Here is a 20,419-nt window from a genome sequence, read left to right on the forward strand (position 1 = left end):
ATAAAAAATAACAGATCAAAAAAATTGAAGACGGAAAAAAGGGTATTTTTTAATTATATAAAAGCATATATTATTAAAAAAATCAAGATTATATATTTTTGTTCGCGACCATGTCTTTATGCTTTTTCTAAAATTGAAAATAGATTAAGTGTTCTACTTAATTGCACTTAATTTGGATCAAAATATTTGAATTTGAAAGAATGGTATAAGTAAATAATTTTAAATAATTCCATATTAAATGAGTTTGAAATCCATGCAATACTGCAAATATAATTCAAAATAGAAGGTATAATATTTGAAATTCTTTGGAATATGAAATAGTACATACAAGTAAAAAAAAAAAAATTGCTATTGTGGATCAGTACTTTAAATCCATCAATTCAAATACAATATAAATTATTTTTAAAATTATTAATGTGATTATTTACAATAAAATATTATAACCTAATATAATTATTTTTTGGAATCGCCGTCATGTTTATCTACGAAATAAATATTTAAAAATGACAATAGATAGAAATTTTTAGAATATCGATGAAAATAAAATATAGAAAATAATACGATAAAGTTCTTTCAGGCAGTAGAATATCAATTGATTATTTGTAAACAAATTAAAAAGTATGTGAAATAAAAATAGTTGGAGGAAGAATTAGTCCGGGATTTTGAAAATATTTTAATTTTGGAGGAAAAAATAATTGCGTATTTGAAGATTTTAATTTTTAAAAATTAAAATATCGGTGACAAGGGACTTAAAATAAAAGAAGGGCAAAATAGTCCTAAAAAATTGAAGAAGAAAAGATGTTGGTATTTTGAAGCAATTTTCATAGAAATGCAGTCTAACATGTTGGATTGGATTTCGGAGTGGTATTTAGATGAGGTTGCAAACTTTAAAAATGTCGATGCATATCTGATCTGTGATTATTACACCGGATGTGTAATTTTTGGTGGGGGGGGAAATGAAAAGTATTCAAAGGGCAAAATAGTCCACCAAAAATTCAAGAAAAAGATGTTTGTTGTTTGAAACGATGTTCATACAAATGCAGTCTTGCATTCTCCCCCATAAAAAATAGCGAAAATTTGTTTCAAAATTCCTATGGTGTCCGAAATCTGAAAAATCAAAATCAAATGGATAGCACCCCCCACCCCACCCCCACCCCACCCCACCCGCTCATAGCTCGCTATATTTGCGTTTGAAAGGCTCCACCAAGAAAACACCAAAGTCCCAGACAAAGAAAAAAGAGGAATAATCAAAGTTAAAGCTACTCGCTGCTTTCTGCTTTCTCCACACACCTTGGATTTTTCTTTATTATTGTATGTATTTTTCACCAGTTTCTCCTCTTCTTTGTGTAGCGCATACACTCAGCGGTTTTCTCTTCTCTGGGTTTCTGCCTGCATTTCGTCGGCGTTTGATTTGGAGTTGGCTGTTTTTATCGCTTCATTTTTTATTTTGTTCGTAGCCCATTATCTCTGGCCCAATTTGCTGTCTTTTTTAGCGACAGTTGATCTATCGGGGCCTGTTGCTTTTCTGTCTTTTGGGTTTAGATCATTTTTGTGTGGGTGGAGATCTGCAGCGGGTTGCATATTGCTTGAATTTTGAAACTTTGTAACGCATTTAAGTATTTATTTCAAGAATTTGAGTGCCATCCTGATGCGAAAGTTTTGATCTTTTTGTTCGCCCGAAATTTTAGAGTAATTTTTAAGATATCAAGGTTTTGGGTTGAGGATAACTGGCAAGTGGGGTTTAAGATTTGTTGTTGTCGAGATGGCTAATGGTGTGACTGGTTAGCGAGGAGTCACTTGCCGATGTTTGGTAATAGTATGGTCCCTCCATTAAGTTCGGCAGCTAAGTCTGTGGGACCTTTAAGCTAAAGTTTGATTCACTTTTGAGAACAAAAGGTGGGGAGTAGGCTTCCCTTTTGATCCAATTATACTTCTGTGAGTTTGATTCATTGAATTGAAGCAAATCAAGGGAAAAAAGGAGGACCCTCATTGTGGAAAATGTCACAGAAGAAAGTCTTTCAATCGATCAAATCATTGCCTGTGGACTTAGGCTCTGTGGGTTCTTCTGGAAGTGATAGGATGAGTTTATCTGATGCTGTATCGGGAAATGCTGAGTTACTGAGTGATGCTGCAGAAGGCACCGCCAATGGAAGGGGTGATGTTGGATCGGAAAATGATGAATCACCCTATTATAGTTCGGATATGCCTGCCAAAGTTGGGGCTTCTTCGGGTGATGATGGCGATGATGGCAATGCTGAGAATACTCCTATACGGTTGATTAAAAAATCGCACGATGACTCTAAGTGGAGTGACACCACCCCCTACATGTCGAAGAAGGTACCTCTGGAGTTTTATTTTTTGTTTTCTTTTGTTATATATTCATTGAACTTCTTTTATGTATACGATGAACTTCCCACATGCTTTTTCTGTCGAAAATGCAGAAGTTATAAACGATAATATTTCTGAATGAAGTATGGGGGAAAGTGGCATGCTGTGTGAAACATGACGGTTGATGAAAGAATTCAACCAGTGGTCATGAGGATAATCATTGTTATATCAATTTTCCTTTTGTATATGGTTGCAAATATACATGCACTCTTGCGGTGTTTCATTAGTGCTAGCTCTAATATGTATATATCATCAGTTAAACAGCAGCAGCTTCCATCTCTCTCTCTCTCTATATATATATATATACACATATGTGTATGTGTGTGTAACAGCAACAGCCTTTTCTATATTTATCTGTATATAATGTTAGTTAATCATATGGTCAACTGACGATCAATTTTGCTTCTTTAACTCTCCAATTCACTTAGACTGTCATCCACCCTAATTTACTAGATACAGGACCTTTTTAGGAAACTATTGTCAATTTTGATTCTGAGAGCTAAATACGTGAGTGAATTTCATTTATTAGAATCTTCCGCCACTTCCACATTATGAATCCATGATGTTAGCAATTGTGGCTGTTAAGAAAACTAGTGCAATGTACATGAGAGTGTATAAGCATCAGGATATTATTGTGGTTTATATTTGGAGGTGAACTGTGTAGTCATGGTCATTATGAATGATGGAGTATATAAATGTTGATTATGCAGGGTCATGCTCAAACTCATGCCTCACTTTGTTCCCTTGAACATAAATCAGCTAACTGATATATTCACCAGCTTGAGGTTAAAACATTAAAGGGTGTCATACAAAACTTTCCTTGTGCACATATAAAAGTATCCTGGGAGGGACTGGGGAGACACATGCATTTCCTTTGTGCTCTGTTCATCTTTTAAGTGGGATAAAACAGAGATTTTTCCAGGAAGATTGTGAAGAGGAAACATGTGAAAGTTACTAGTGAAGTCAACTATGTGAGCTTGTTAACTTTGTGGAAGAAAAGGAAAGGAGGAGTATTTGCTTTAGATTATTATATTCTGAAATGCATTAGATTATAATTTAGTAATATGAAGCTCTTTGTAATGCTTCTTTATCCTCGCTGGATGTTGGAGTTTCACATACTGATGTTCATGCAATCCTATTCAAGCTGACTGGTTTGGAAGCTGCATTTTCAAAGTTATATCATAGTGCTCCTAAGTCAAAATGCCAATCTGAAGGTTTCAGCTGCAGTCGGATTTCAATATGCGAAATCTTCATGCCGTTTGCTCAATGCTTGTCATTTGTTAACTTTTGTACTCTAATGGTGAATGTAAACAAGTAAAATAATATTGGAAAAAGGAATTATATCCAATAATGTGGTGTAAGATAAAAGTGGCGACTGAAAAAGGAAGGGACTAATCGAAAGAACTATAAGTTAGTGCCAAGATCATTAATCGAATTATATGATCCTTTTGGTCAAAAATAAGAAATGATTAATATACTACGTATCACCTAAAGGAAGTCATCCACTAAATGTTTGGTCTTATTTCTTCTCCCAGAAACCCCTTCCTTAGTTGACATTTTAAGGCCCTCCTTAGCATGTGCATCTAAGGAATGTCTGAGGAACATCAAGGCATGCCTTGTCATTAATCTGAGGGCCTTACAAGTACCTCAAGCTTCTTACCTCAAGGTGAGCATCAGATTGCATCCTTGAGGCATTAACTGTCACCTCTTCTGTGTGACTTTCATCTCTGTTAAGTTATGCTCTGAGTGACTCTCTGAGTTATTGTCATCTGGTTGCTTCCTGATGATTGTTCTCTATCATCTTCTCAATTTATCTGTAAAAGGGCTTTAAGCTCTTTGAACTCAATCTTTTACTAAACACAATACAACTACTTGTTAGTTGGAAAAACATTTTATATGGTGTTTAACTTTAAGAGATATCATGTGAACGCTTGGTCTGATAATTCTCTAATTAGCATCAATCTTGTAACCTAATTTTATTTATTTATTTATTTTCAGAAGCTTCAGTCATGGTTTCAACTTCCTGATGGTAATTGGGAGCTAGGGACTATTCTTCAGACTTCTGGAAATGAGTCATTGATATCTTTGGCTGAAGGAAAAGTGAGTACGGACTTGGTAGTTTGTCTTTTTTGTAAACCCATTAAATTGCTTTCATCTCTAACTATATTCATCTAGGTTCTGAAAGTGAACTCGGAATCTCTGGTGCCTGCTAATCCTGATATACTTGATGGTGTGGATGATCTTATGCAACTAAGTTACTTAAATGAGCCATCAGTATTGTACAATCTCCAGTATAGATATGACCAAGATATGATTTACGTAAGTGTATATCCTTATATTGAGATTTTCTCTCGGGTTCTGATTTATTTGATTTTTCTGATACATGTTTCCTCACTGTGCTGTTCATTTCAGACTAAAGCAGGGCCAGTTTTGGTTGCCATTAATCCCTTTAAGAAAGTCTCTTTATATGGCAATGATTATATTGATGCTTATAAGCGCAAAACCATGGAGAGCCCACATGTATATGCTATCACTGATACAGCCATGCGTGAAATGATCCGAGGTAACTTAACTTATGGTCACGGCTAAACTATTTAAAATTACAGCTAGAACAAAGCCTTTGCTGGCAGTAACTAATTATTTGGTTTTCCCCATCTGCAGATGAAGTAAATCAATCTATAATTATAAGGTTGGCTACCTCCCACTTTACATTTGATATCTTCTTGCTTCTTATCCTTTTCTTGTGTATAATGGGAAGGCAAACCTTTGATGTGCATTAGCAGCCAGCCTTTATTTATCCGAACTTATATGCATCTGTGCTTTCTATGCAATACAAATTATTTGTGGCTATATAATGAGATTGTAACATTCATCCCTCCTGGCTGTAGTAAAAGATTCATTATAGTTTTTTAAAAGTCTAGTCTTTGCATTTTGGAGCATTAGTTAAGCAGCTTAGATTCACCATCGTGTTGAGTCATTGAGAAAGTGTCATTTCATTATTCTGGAATGGGTTTGCCTTTTGAGAATATTGTTTGGTGTTTCTGTGGTTTGGCTAATAATAGATATTCATCAAGATAACATGTGGATTTAGTTTCATCGTCTATTATCACTGCTCAGCTGATTGTCTATTGTCTTTAAATGATCGGATTTGGCAATAAAGAATTTTGAAATGTGCTTGAGTTTAGGTGGAGCTCTAATGATTTTATCCTTCTGTACGGATGACTGCATTTGAGGATTCTGTAGATTGTCCTGGGCAGTTCACTGGATACCTTTTGGGTCAATATATATGGTCATATAAATTATGAGAGTTGTTGTAGTATTGTGCTGAAATAATGCTTCGAATGGTAATCCGGTAACTGTAGAGGATGAACCTGACATGATATTAACTGAATGAAAGAGGCAGATGTAAGAGCTGGATCCTTGATATTTGCCTCAGTCAGGTCATATCTCCCATAATACATTCTTAAAGAATTCAGTTCCATTAGAGGAAGTTTCATATTATGCGACTAGTTTTTCTTTAGCATTCGATAAGCTTCACTTCATTTGCACTCTTAAGACTCAATAGCTAATTATGCAGGCCCACCTTGTTGTTCAAATCAAATAGAATGAACATCCCCATGTTGTGTCATAAAAAATGATTTTGTTTTTTTTTTTTGGCTTTAACTTGGTCTTGAAAATGGGAGGGTCAAGAGTTTGTTCTGCAGAGAGTTTAAGTTTTGATGGAATGAGGCGATACTTTCAGAACCAAACCAAGTTAATAGGCAGATCTTCTTTTATTTCCAGTTTTAGTAACTAGTTCTTTTCTGCTTGGTTACCTATAGACAGCTGTACATAACATAGAAATCACACTTGGAATGGGTGGAATATTGCAAAAGAGGGAAATCAGCCGCATTAAAATTACCTTATGGGGAGGTCCTTTTGATATCCAAAAAACTGTTCAGCAAAACTCGGACAAGTGAAGTGGCAACCCGGCTTGGAAGTTTGGGGAATTATTAGTTTCCTATGTGATAGTGTGAAAAACACATAGATGGCATTCATTGAATCATGTAAAAAGACATTTTCTGCTATCATGTTGATTGTGCTCTTTGGCATTGTATTCCTTGAGCGTCTATATGATTCATCAGGTTAGGTACCTCATATTTTTGGATTCCCCTAATTTTCAGGAAACCATGTCTTGTATACTCAGATCATGTATTTGGTTCGACTTGTTTCCTCTGCTCATTCCTTGATTAATGTGGCAAGGGTTTCTGCTTTGATCAAGCAAGCTCTCTAATACTAGCTAGTTCTAAGAGTTATGTAGTTTGCCTGTTCTTTGTGCTACTCATCCACAAATGTCCTATGAAGATCACCTCAAGGTTACATTACCATTTGAAACATCGCGGCTACTTTTTCCGGCTTAATGCGAGCCTGAATCATCACATGGCGACTGAAGTAGGTTAAACTTCAAACAACCCTGAGAAAGCTGGAAGATTCTTTCCTATATTAATGATTATGGCTACAAGCTACAAATTGCCGTAATCAATTCTAGTACAGAGATATGTGATGAAACATGCTGTTTTCTTCAATGAATGAAACATTGTAGGGGTACAGAAGCAATTAAAGATGGAATACCTCTACTCTCTGACAACATGAACTTTTGGATGAGCTGGCTTTTTAATGATGCTTATATGGTCATTAAGAAGGAATGCCACTCTTCTCTCACAACAACAAGATCCATGAACCTTAACCAGTTAGATTATATTCCACGTGCCTAGCCTCGTCAACTTATGCTTTTAGTTGACCCGATCAGAACAGCAAAACTTGTATTCAAATCTCAATGTTGCGACAGCAACCAGTTGCTATAAGAATTCTACATCCTTGCCTACATCAACAGAGACATGCCAGCAACTCACCAGAATAAATGTCTTTCCTCCTCATCAATAGCTTAAACTTTTGGATAAAGTGGTTACTAAAAAGTGGGATTGAGAATAATGCTAAAGGTGCTCTGCTTTTGACTAATGGGGTTTTGCTTTGCATGATGCCCATTATCAACTTCCATCTATCAATTTATAGAAAAGACCGTTCATAAATGTCATTTGGAATTGTGGTGATTTTGTTTTGCCAAATCTTTTTGTTTGCTCTAAGAATCACTCATTGCCGAGTAGAGATGTCTGGAAATTCCAACATGTGGGTTTTCTTATGGTAGTTTGTAGATATTGAACCATTTACAGGTTCCAAAAGATAATACTAGTTAGGGGTCTGCCTTAGACTCATTAACATATAGTAACCCCTTTACAGATTCCAGCTTGAGTAGGAAAGAGACTAGAGAAGCAGTGAGTGCCTGCATTGAGCAAATATTGAAAACTGCTGCCTGCAATACGAAGTGTCAGGAGCCGGGTATCGTAACTTACAATTGGGCTAGTGATTTTAGCTAGTATCTGAGAGGGGGTTCACATTCTCTATGGCCTTTGCATAAAAGGATGGATGTACTTCCCTGAATTATGGTGTACGTTATGGCAATCGTGAGCGTGAGACTTGTTCTTGATGATCTCTTTGGTGCCTTCTTCTTAAGGATGGTCTCTCAGGTCATGTATATCACTGTGTTGTTCCTTGGAAATATTATGTTGGAGAAGTTGGCATGACAGTTTGTGTCTTCAAATTGTTAGAAGAGGTGTCTCATAGCACAAGTGCTGTCACACATGGAGTTAGCTGGAGTCTGTGTAGTTTGGGCCTTTTAAAGATCTTTGCCTGGGATCTATCAGCTGTCCATCTGACTTTTTGAGAATCTTGTTTTATAGTAATCTTGGCAGAAGAATTATATTGTTTGATGATGCGAGACTGTGGAAATAGGATACTCTTTTCTCCAAATTTACTTCCCTTATTTCCTTTTCTGGATGCCCCCAAAATAAACCTCCTTTTTCTGAAATGGATAAGTTTTCCAAAAAATATCCTTTCACTTTAATTGATTCTGTGATGCGCCAACTTAGTGACTACTTTTAAGGCAATAATTTAAAGATATACAGAATTTGCATTTTTTAAACTGTCTTTTTAAATTCTGGGCTGAGTCGAAAAGGATATGTAAAAGTGAGGCGGAAAGTGTACAGCATAATATCATTGAACTGACTGATTTTAGTTTCCAGAATGGTGTACAACTTAGATGGAAGAATGTATCATTTCGGCAGAATCTACTCTTGTTATCAGTTGATACTGGGTTATCTTATGGCTTCCCTTCCAAATTCTGCTCCTTATATTGAAATCAGATTGTTTTCTCTTGTGATGAAGTGACTTCTTAATTTAGATACTTTTGGAAGTTGTCCTATGGGACTACTGGCTGTGAATTCATAAATACTCCTTAGATATGCAAAACATAAGTGACTTTTGTGTTATGATCAATTTATCAAAGCCCGGTTTCTGCTTCTTTTCTATCCAGTGGGGAAAGTGGAGCCGGAAAAACTGAGACAGCAAAGATAGCAATGCAATATTTGGCTGCCCTGGGAGGTGGTAGTGGGATAGAGTATGAGATTCTGAAGACAAATCCAATTTTGGAAGCCTTTGGTAATGCCAAGACATTAAGAAATGACAACTCGAGTCGCTTCGTAAGTTGCTTGTTTGATGGGCTTCCTTCATATTTTTGTTGGTTTGCATGGAAAATAAGTTCTTCCTTCTTTTTCCTTTTTGTGTGCATGCGTGCAGAAGTGAACAGCTTTGGGTTTTCTTTGCTTGTAAGTTATAGTAATATGACCTGTCCTGTCTCCAGGGAAAGCTGATTGAAATTCACTTCAGTGACACTGGAAAAATATCTGGTGCCAGGATTCAAACTTGTAAGATAATCCAGCATAAAGATTTTGAAGTCAAATTACTATATAGAATTGTCGAATTACAAAAACTGATCTCAATGATTTATTTTGTGTTTTGTCATCCAATGCGGTTCCACCATCCCTATAGTTTTACTTGAAAAGGTATGTTCATCTACTTCTTCTGGTTTTATTAAGATCACTTGTTTTTTAATACAAAGACTCAGGCAGGCTGTTTTGATGAACAGTCCAGAGTTGTTCAATGTTCAGAGGGAGAAAGGTCATATCATATCTTTTATCAGCTTTGTGCTGGAGCTCCAACTATGCTTAGAGGTACATCACTATCCTCATCCATAACATAGTTCTGGTAATGATCAGAGTCTTGCAAACTTCGATATGAATGTCTGCCTCTATTGCTATTGGAGCTGCTTGAAAATTCATGCTCATTATTTAACAGTTTTTTTCTAATTAAAATTTGTACTAGCAGCATTAAGCATCTTTCTCTCTCTCTCTCTCTCTCCCCACCCCCCATCTTTGTGCTATCTACGTGTCTCCTTCTTGGTCTTCCATTGATGTGTATTTTCAATTGAACTTAAGATCTGCGTCTCTCCATCTGTCTGCTGTCTATCTGTCACCTTCTTGCCGACACATTGACTCACTGTTTGCTATGTTTTCTTGTGCAGAAAAACTAAATTTAAAGAATGCAGATGAGTTCAAGTACTTGAGCCAAAGCAACTGCTTTATGATTTCTGGGGTTGATGATGCTGAACAGTTTCGTGTAGTAATGGTATTTATCCTTGTGATTCAATCTCATCATTCTCCTAGTGTTATACCATTTTCATGTTCTTATATTCTGGGGGTGCAGCAAACTTAGCCATTAATCTTCTTCCTAAACCCAGGAAGCTCTGGATATTGTTCATGTTAAAAAGGACGACCAAGATAGTGTCTTTGCTATGCTAGCTGCAGTACTCTGGCTGGGAAATGTCTCCTTTACTGTGATTGATAGTGAAAATCATGTTGAACCAGTGGTGGATGAAGGTGAGCATATTTCACGGAAAACCTAGACAAAAATGATGCTGCATGAATGTGTTGTGAAACAAACAATGGTTTGAGTGTTTGACTTGCTAAAATCATCAAATTATACCGTTGTGCTGGAAAAAAAAAGTTCATCCATTGCAGACTTGTCAAGTTTATTTCAAGCCTATCGCCAGTACTTAATTTCATTGCTGGGAAATGTATATGTAGATGCATCATTTATAATAAAAGTCTATTTTCAATTTTTATTTTCTCATTGATGAAATTTTATCTTGTTTGATGTGGTCTGAGATATATCCGGAAACAGAATCAGCACTCTGGTACCTTACTCAAAATTTGGAGATCATTTCTTCTATATATTAATGTTAATATGATAAAAAAAATCATATATTTTATATGAATACTGTCTTATATCTCCAATTTTCAGGTCTAATCACTGTTGCTACACTGATTGGGTGCAATGTTGGGGAGCTAAAGCTAGCTTTATCAACTCGGAAAATGAGAGTAGGAAATGATACAATTGTTCAAAAGCTTACCCTTGCTCAGGTTAGACGGTTGATATCTGGCAATAATAATTTAGATATTGGATGGCTTTTTGGATCTAAAACCTGTATGAGCAACAAATTTTCTGATTAAACGTCACTTTTCTCAGGCTATTGATACAAGAGATGCTTTGGCAAAATCAATTTATTCTTGTTTGTTTGATTGGCTAGTTGAGCAAATCAATAAATCGCTGTCAGTAGGCAAAAGGCGCACTGGAAGATCAATTAGTATTCTTGATATTTATGGTTTTGAATCATTTGAGGTGTGTGTCTTTCTAGAATTTGTTTCACTTCTCTGTTCCTATGTCTTCTGCTCAAGCATTTGTGCTTATCATTTTTTATATCTTTCCTTAGAGGAATAGTTTTGAGCAATTCTGCATCAATTATGCCAATGAAAGATTACAACAACACTTCAATCGTCATTTGTTCAAATTGGAGCAAGAGGTGACTATTTCATAACGCTTCGTCTATTTCTGCTTAACAATTCCTGCACAATCACCGTTATGTACTAACTTTATTGCTTTTATCTTGTAAATTTGACTAATGTGAACCAGTCCCAAAAAATCTCAGCATTGCTCATTATTCAACACTCTGAAAAAGTTACTTTCTGTGTTGAATAACATGGAATAAATAAAAAGACATAAATATTCTTACATGCCTGATTATTTACTATCATATTGTCTTCCAACACTACCCATGATGTTGGCAAAGAAACATACATTATTCTTTGTTAGCGTATATGAAAGATCTCCATCTCATCTTCTTTTGTTTAGATTGGCTATCTATCCAGTTATTGTTCCCTTGCTTGGATAGGGGATTAAGTGAAGCATGAGGGCTATACTGATTATCACTATGCAAGATGTCTTCTTTTTTATGTTTTAAAGTATTGAAGTTCTTATTCAGGAATACATTCAAGATGGTATTGACTGGGCAAAAGTTGATTTTGAAGATAATCAAGATTGTCTTAATCTCTTCGAGAAGGTATGAAACTTAACTTTGTCAACATTTAATGAAGCTGATGATCTCACTCAGTTATAATGGCTAAGATGTTTATTATGATGTGGCATGGGAATTTCCTCTCAAATTTCTGCACCTATTTTGGGGGCAGTTTTGATTTCATACGAGAACATTTTGGTTTGCATCAATACTTGTGATAGTATCTTAATAATCCCCAGTGAGGATCAAATTGATGAGATATACCATGGTACATGGTAGTGTTCCTTTGCTGCTATGGTTGAATTCTTCATTTTATGGATGGCAATGAAGTGATAACATTTGTCTCTTTTATTTTTTTCTTGGACATATAACTATTTTCTTCTTGTGCAGAAACCATTAGGGTTACAATCCTTGCTCGATGAGGAATCTACCTTTCCAAATGGCACAGATCTGAGCTTTGCCAATAAGCTCAAGCAACATCTGAAGTCCAATCCTTGCTTTAGAGGAGAAAGAGGGAAAGCATTTACTGTTCGTCATTATGCAGGAGAGGTATACATTTTTATCACTTGCAAATTCTTTATAGATTGAAGTTGCTGCTGAACTTGCCCACCCTGTCTCACAACACCATCTGAATTGCTGGGAAGCTAATTGAACTCGCTAGTGCACCTTCGACTTACTGCAGGACATTAGTGATTATGACTTATTTGCCTGATACATGATAAATTGCATTTTATTTGCATATACATTGGCAGACCACATAAGTAAAATATACTGGTGGCACTTTGTTTACTGGGTCCTATGCTCATTGATTGCTTTTAGTTAGTGTTAGCAAACAAATGCTTGATATTAAATCCTTCTGTAAAAACTGAATTAATATTTCTGATTTTCAGATGAATAGTTATCTTATTTTGTTATTATTTGCTCTTTTGACGCTCTTTAACTTTGTTTCTCATCTCAGGTTACGTATGACACTACTGGGTTTCTGGAGAAGAATCGAGATTTACTTCATTTGGATTCCATCCATCTTCTTTCTTCTTGCACTTGCCAACTTCCGCAGGCTTTTGCTTCTAGTATGCTTACTCAATCTGAGAAGCCAGTAGTAGGTGCACTGTATAAGTCTGGTGGTGCAGATTCACAAAAATTAAGTGTTACGACAAAATTCAAGGTAAATTACCTTTCTTTCTTGAAGGATAGTAAAGCTGAAAATTTTAATTGTTGAGTCGTAGTATTCATGTTAATTGGGATTAATATGCAACATAGGCGATAAAGATGCTTGGTAAATTGCTCATATAAGCAAGCAGCGAATATAGCTATTAATTTATAGCATCTCCTTGTTGCATATTTGAAACTAGGGTTCTTTTAGAACTCCATCAAAATTATGATGCCTGCCGCAGACATAGCAATAAGTACTAAAGCGACACTTTCAAATACTAAAAGAGGGTTATCTATTTGTCAAGTTCCTCAGGTTGATAACCTCAGTTATGTTTGTTATGATGCTCTTTTGAGTTAAATTTTATAATGGTCCTATATCTAGTCTAATATTTCTTTATGTAATTTGTTGGCAACATTTTTGAACGAACTTACTATTTCACAGACACTTGAATTTTACTTATGTAATGGGCTCCAAGATTTAAGATTGCCCAAACATAGTCCTTTTGGAGGTAAATATGAGCATAGTTACTTTTGTGTCAGATTTTACTTTTGCTTGGTAGCTAATATGATCAAATTATGGATCAAAGTAACAGTCTATACACACCTGGACTGTCCTCACTGATCTGAGATTACCCACCAATTCACCGATAATATCGGCATCGTCCATATTATGATATTATTGAATATTATTGGTGATGATATCCGATAACATCTTAATACTGTATCTATTGATAAAATTTATTCACTTTCTTGTGATTCTCTGCAATATGATCCACATAATGTATTATTACCTGTACAATAAATGTTTTCTTATTACTATTCCTAATGATCTATTTTGTATTACAAATTCACAATTGATCAGTAATATTTACTTAATTTTATTCTAAAATTTCTTGCGTATACTAGTGAATAGTAATTTATGTTATTTGTCTTTTATTTTATTGTTTTACCCTTCTTTTAGAACATTTTCAGCAGTTTATAATGCATTTGTTCTGAATGGGCAATAAATCTTTATATTCCATGTCCATTATGGCATGTTTATTGATATTATTGCCAATACCGTGACTTTGAACTACAGATCGAATAAGGGTCAAATTGAAATTTAAGTATCAGCACGGAACAGTTTATATTAACTCTTGATTTACTTGCTATGTGAACCTATTTGAATTTATTTTCGCATGCTTTCTGCTTCCCCTATATGAAGGTCTTTCCTTGAGTTTGTGAAGCAGGGTTGAGGAATGGTGGAGAATTCTGAATAAAACTATGCTTCCTCAGGAAGTTAGGTTCTTATTGTTATTGTTATAGATGATGTTGTTTCTTAGCTCTGGCGTTTGGTTGTCAGGGCCAATTATTCCAATTAATGAAACGCCTTGAGAACACAACACCACATTTCATACGCTGTATAAAGCCCAACAACTTCCAATCTCCTGGCAGTTATAACCAAGGACTGGTACTACAACAGCTGCGTTGTTGTGGAGTCTTAGAAGTTGTTAGAATATCAAGATCTGGTTTTCCTACTAGAATGTCACATCAAAAGTTTGCCAGAAGGTAGGTAAATAAATAAATTTAACAATTGCATGGATGTTCTCTATCCATTATTCTCTGATCAACTGATGTTGGACTTGCTTCCTTCATTAGGTATGGTTTTCTTCTATTAGACCATGTTGCATCACAGGATCCACTCAGTGTTTCAGTAGCAATCCTTCATCAGTTTAACATTCTACCTGAGATGTATCAAGTTGGCTACACAAAGTTGTTTTTCCGCACGGGACAGGTGAGAAGTTGGACTCTCCTTTTCCACTCTATTCTTTTAATTGATTGGAGAAACATTTCTGGCAAATTAGTTTGTCTAGTGTATCTTTTTCTTCTTTTTGTCTACCTAGAGTGTAGGATTAATTTTGTCTTGGCGTTTAACTAGTTTACCACAATAGTTATGATTACTGAGCTCTAATTTGTTGTATAGTTTGAACATTGCTTATGCAAAAATACCTTGCAAGGAATGCTAACAAATATTCCGGAAAAAAAGGTTAACTTATTTGATATCTACCAATGATTTCATTAATTATTTTCTTTGGAGTATAAAGTGGGGCAAAATTTTTAATATTGTTCTACTGCTCCGACTGAATAAGGAAGCTTAATATTCTGAAGCAATAGTAGCCTATTGAAAAAGAATCCTGAGAATACAAATATGCAGAACTTCTGATCCGGTAGAGAATTCCGCAAAATGTCTTCTGAATTTAGGCACCCAAAATACAGTGCCCTAACTTTGCCTGAGGATATTATGCCAGCTAGATAAGGCTTTTTTCTGGTTTTGTAATGATCTCATGAAGCAGAGACGCATGATCCTGACTAGCTTTCTTACAATAACCATATGCTGTTAATCATTAGATGAGATTTACAGCTGTTGAATTCAGCATGTCACACTTCTGGTTCAGTATGACATTAAAGCACTTTCTCCAGTATGTGACTATATCTTTGAATTATTTAGTTGCAGTGTATTTTGCCCCGTACTCTACAATACGTGCATAGCAGTAATGCCCTTCCCCAATGATGTCAAACAACTTTGCATTATACAGTTCTGAAGGAACTCATGATAGGTGTTGGATGGGTTAAAATTTGGTTAATAAAGCAGCAAGAGCTACTTTTGTCAGTGCTTTGACCAATAGCTGAGAATATTGCTACATAATCTTTTATATTTTTAATGGTTGCGAGTTTAGAAAAGTGTAACCATGAATGTCAAATAAAGTATTCCAAGTCTTTGCAAAATTTTAGTCACTGAGAATTGAACATAAAAGGGAGAAGAGGGGTGAAAGAATTGTAAAGCATCAGCTTCATTCCCACGACATCACGCCTAGGGCTGGAACAGCTTCACATAACCTAGAAATCTGTGAAACAATTTACTGCTGAAATAAGAAGTTTTATATGAGTTTTGAGTCCATATATTTTACTAATTCAAGCCATTATACAGAACCATCTCCGTAAACATGACCAGATGGGCTCAAATGATGTGGATTCTTTAAGGACTAGTGTTGGCTATAAGAATCAGGAAAGGAGCTTGATTAAGAATATACTCATTATTGCTTCTTGTTTGATCACTTTGTTACCTACACTGAAAGCATGTCGACTGTGGAAGTACTGAAAGACATTGAAAGCTACATAAACAAGTAGAATCTTTGCTGAATTTGGTAAGAAACACTTGAAGGAGAGCTTGTACTCGTCCGAATAAACTATTTTCTCTTATACCTAAAATTATCCCTCTGCAACATGACAAAGCAAGTCTTCTGAGCGAGAAAATATCCCCAAGTTGAGCCTGTAGTTGGTGGAAAATCAACCTTGCAAAGCAGCCGTAGTGTCGAAATAGCTTTCTTTGTTATTGCTGTGGCATTTATTTGCAGTCGCTGACTGGAGTTTCCTTTTAGCTGGAATTTTACTAACAGCTGCATTAAACATATATGAAAAAGTTCCTGACAACAAGATATTTATATGTAATTTGTCAAAAACCAAACAAGAATGAAGACAATTTACCATCTTCCAGATGTACTGTTCACTTGTTTTATTGACAGAATATTTACTTCAGAAATTCACTTTTTCCAATCGTTTACCTTTATAATTAACTCGTGTCGTACTTTGGATTGTTGCAGATGGGAGTTCTTGAAGACACAAGAAATCGTACTCTGCATGGTATCTTGCGTGTGCAAAGTTGCTTTAGAGGTCATAAAGCTCGTTGCTATTTGAAGGAGTTACGGAGAGGGATTGCTACTCTTCAATCGTGTATGACTTTCTATAGATGTAATTTCAAATTGTTTTTCCCTTGATAAATCCGTCTGAGACAAAACCTCTGAGTGCAGTTATCCGTGGTGAAAAAACTAGAGAAGAGTATGCAATCTCTTTGCGGAGGCATAGAGCAGCAATATCTATCCAAAAGCATGTAAAAGCCAGGATTTGCAGAAAAAAGTTCAAGAGAAAAACCGAGGCATCAACTGTAATACAATCAGGTAGGTGTAATCTATGTCATTCCATGATAGTGATGACTTATGGCATAAAACACTATGTTCCATTCCACTATTGCTTGTTTGCCAATCTAGCTAGTTTAGTGGGCTGTCATATTTTACGCTGAATTCTTAATCTTAGTCAACAAGCTCCATCTACAATGAATGTCCTTATACACTCTAGCAGGATACATCCTGATCTTCACAACCTTTAAGTGATAGAGGTTTTACATTCAGAGATGAGTTGTACTGATCAGTTTCCACTTTCCCTGACCCCCAATTTTGTGGTTTTCCAGTTATTCGTGGCTGGTTGGTCAGAAGATGCTCAGGAGACATAGGCTTGCTGCAATTTGGAGGTAGAAAGGTATGCATGCAGGACTCTGTCTTCACCTAGTGAAATCATACTCATTTGTATTTCTAAGGCAGCACATTTTAGTCACTGGTGATTTTGTTTGTTGTCAAGAGGCTACCAATATATGTTTCAGCCATTAGATTATTTTTCTGGAACTTCCAGGATACATATCTGTTAACTTGGATATATCCCCTATGATTTTATTAAAATGCCATATGAAACTTAATCAGTTCGAAGATTTGGTATTGGAAAATATGTATTTCTATTCATAAATTAGCTTGTCCTCTGACTCCTGAAGACACTTCTTGTTATGTGTTTATTATGCACATCATCGGTAGAGTTAATGAAAGTCATCATGAATTTGTTCATCGTGTGGTATCCTCTTGCATTTTTGAAGCTTAGGCCATGTGCCATGCTTGCTATTCGAAAATTCTTTTTTCCACCTACCCACCTATATACTGTTGCAGTTCAATTTCTTAATAACAGTTGTGTTGCTGCAAAATCCCTATTCTCTCTCTCTCACACACACACACATCTTGTATAGCTGGTGGTCTTATCCTACATTTCTCTTCAACATGCAATGTAATAGGAGTTTTGGCTTGAATGTTAACACTATTATGTTACGAATCAGGGTAATGAACCAGAAGAGGTGCTGGTGAAGTCATCATTCCTTGCGGAACTGCAACGGCGGGTTCTTAGAGCTGAGGCTTCTCTGAGAGAAAAAGAAGAAGAGAACGATATCCTTCACCAACGGCTCCAACAGTACGAGAACCGGTGGTCTGAATACGAGCTGAAAATGAGGTCCATGGAAGAAGTGTGGCAGAAACAGATGAGATCACTTCAGTCAAGCCTTTCCATCGCAAAGAAGAGCCTGGCTCTTGATGATTCCCAGAGAAATTCAGATGCCTCCGTCAATGGAAATGATGAGAAAGAGACGAGCTGGGAGACACACAACAACTTCAGGCTTCACGAGAATAACAGAGGACGATCAATGAGCGCTGGTATAAGTGTCATCACTCGATTGGCCGAGGAGTTTGAGCAAAGGAGTCAAGTATTCGGAGATGATGCCAAGTTCTTGGTAGAAGTAAAATCAGGTCAGGCCGAGGCGAGTTTGGATCCAGACAGCGAGCTCCGAAGGCTGAAACAAATGTTTGAAGCTTGGAAAAAAGACTACGGAGCACGACTGAGGGAAACTAAGGTGATTCTCAACAAGCTTGGAAACGAAGAAGGGTCGTCAGCCGACAAGGTGAGAAAGAAATGGTGGGGAAGGAGGAACAGCACAAGGATGAACTAAGTTGCTCTAACATTATTATTACTCTAAAAGCAAACTCTTCTTTTTTCCCTTTTCCTCTACATCTTTGCCGATGCCATTTGACGAAAGTATATAAAGTTCAATCACCATCTCCCTTCTTGTTGCTAAGTTTGCATACTGCAAACAGGTCACTCCAAGTGAGAAAACATTGTATTCGGGTCGAAACACGGTGTTGCTAGGCAACGGTGCAATGGTTTTGTCTGTTTCGTTGGCTCCTTCTGGTGCTTGAGAGAGCCAGAATCATGCCAAAAATGGTATTGTAAAGTCACAGTGGATCATTTTTTGAGAGCAAACATTTGGTGTTCACTCTTTGCATCTGTATTTGTTTTTCTCTGGTCTCCTTCAGACTCATTGGGCTCAGTTGTTTACAAAAGCAAAAGTAAGAGCAGGAGCTTTGTGCACAGTATAGCTTACATGAGATGAGAGTTTCTATTGCAGAAGGTCGGAGCAGAGCTCTGTATATGTGATGCAATGATATGAAATGTTTGGGTTTTGTTTCAGAAAAGATTGGAACAATTACATAAAGATTGAGCGTCACGGATTCTATTTTCTTCACTGCTTTCTAATATAATGGATGAATTAGGTCCAACTCCCTTAAGATTTCGTTGTTATTTGAAAAATTATCAATACTCTATGATAATAGTGTCCGTCTATTTTGTTAGTTTATGTTAGGGTTTTATTCAATTTTTGCATGAATTGTTCAACAACATTAAATTTTTTTAATATTTTTTTTCAGTTTTTCCTCAAAAAATTAAAATTTGACCAAGGGCACGTAACTATGTTTAATAGTCGGAGGGAATCGATAATTTCTCAAATAATAAGACAACATTTGTAATTGTAACGAATTTTTAGGGTGTTTGATGTAATTTACCTTGATATTATTTGGCACTTTAATGGTATTTTTCTGATCGCTCTTCAAGTTGCACAATGGGTTGGACCTATTTAAGACCTACATGAATTAGCTTGTAAAGATTCGGTCCAGGATTGTCTCATTATTGTTCATGATTGATTTTGAGGTAGTCCCAAGCCCTAAATGAATTTATTTTTAAATTCTGGTCCAATCCACGCATTAGCTCGATTGAGGCTCAAATTAGACCCAATTGTGCCTGTGTTGTTATTATTATTATAATTATTTTATGAAATTTAACACTAAAAATGTAATGAGAAAAAAATAGTTAGAGTGTATAATGAATTTAAATAATAATTTAATAAAAAATCTTACGATAATAAAGTTAGATAATAACATGTTTGAAAAAAATTTAAAATAAATTCTGAAAAAAATAAATAAAGAGTATTAATGAATTAATGTACTAAAAGTTTAGAATAGAAGAATAAAGGTAAAAAAATTTAGAGTTTCAAAAGTAAAACATAACAGAACAGTCATTTTAGAAAAACAAAATTAAAATTACATGTCATAATTATTTAAATAAAAATGGTATAATAGGGCCGATCCAAATCAAGTGGTCCTAGGCCACTGAGGATTGGGCCCATTACAGGTATCAATACCTCGAACTAGCCTAGGACTAGACCAATACCCAATGGACCTAAGTCTAACCAACCCATTTTTTTATTGGCCCGATTTGGTCCTGAATCGAGATATATTTTGAGCGACTCACTTTTACTCAAATAAATAAATAGAAATTGTTGTTCACTCATATGCGAGAATGATGTCTCGGACAAGTTTGCACATTGAGCAGTAATTATAAAGAATCCTGCAATCTTTTTTTTCTCAAACGTTCTAACTTCAATTTTAAATTTTCTTTTTTATTTCCAAACAAATTATTTAAAATTGTTTTTACAATTTATTTTCACCATAGTAGTAACCATAATAAACACCCCACACTTCAAATTTGAAATTCCCACAAATTTGATACTCCAAAGATGTTTTTTTGAGTAGAAAATAGTTGTCCAAGATTCTGTTCTATATTCCCATCCCATCA

At 35.6% G+C, this 20,419-nt stretch overlaps 1 protein-coding gene across 1 annotated transcript; it reads left to right on the plus strand.

Annotated features, from left to right (window-relative positions):
• LOC105156114 (myosin-1) lies at positions 1,177-19,004 on the plus strand. The gene is made up of 23 exons (XM_011072159.2): positions 1,177-2,337; positions 4,387-4,488; positions 4,564-4,707; positions 4,801-4,951; positions 5,050-5,077; positions 8,798-8,963; positions 9,125-9,188; positions 9,313-9,326; positions 9,410-9,494; positions 9,845-9,948; positions 10,061-10,199; positions 10,624-10,742; positions 10,849-11,001; positions 11,093-11,182; positions 11,642-11,719; positions 12,065-12,223; positions 12,633-12,839; positions 14,169-14,374; positions 14,465-14,600; positions 16,468-16,597; positions 16,675-16,821; positions 17,112-17,179; positions 17,799-19,004. Exons 1-23 carry the CDS (start codon positions 1,999-2,001, stop codon positions 18,459-18,461), a joined length of 3,492 nt encoding a protein of 1,163 aa, XP_011070461.1. The 5' UTR covers positions 1,177-1,998; the 3' UTR covers positions 18,462-19,004.

Source organism: Sesamum indicum, linkage group LG2 (genome assembly GCF_000512975.1).
Source record: "Sesamum indicum cultivar Zhongzhi No. 13 linkage group LG2, S_indicum_v1.0, whole genome shotgun sequence".
NCBI lineage: Eukaryota > Viridiplantae > Streptophyta > Magnoliopsida > Lamiales > Pedaliaceae > Sesamum > Sesamum indicum.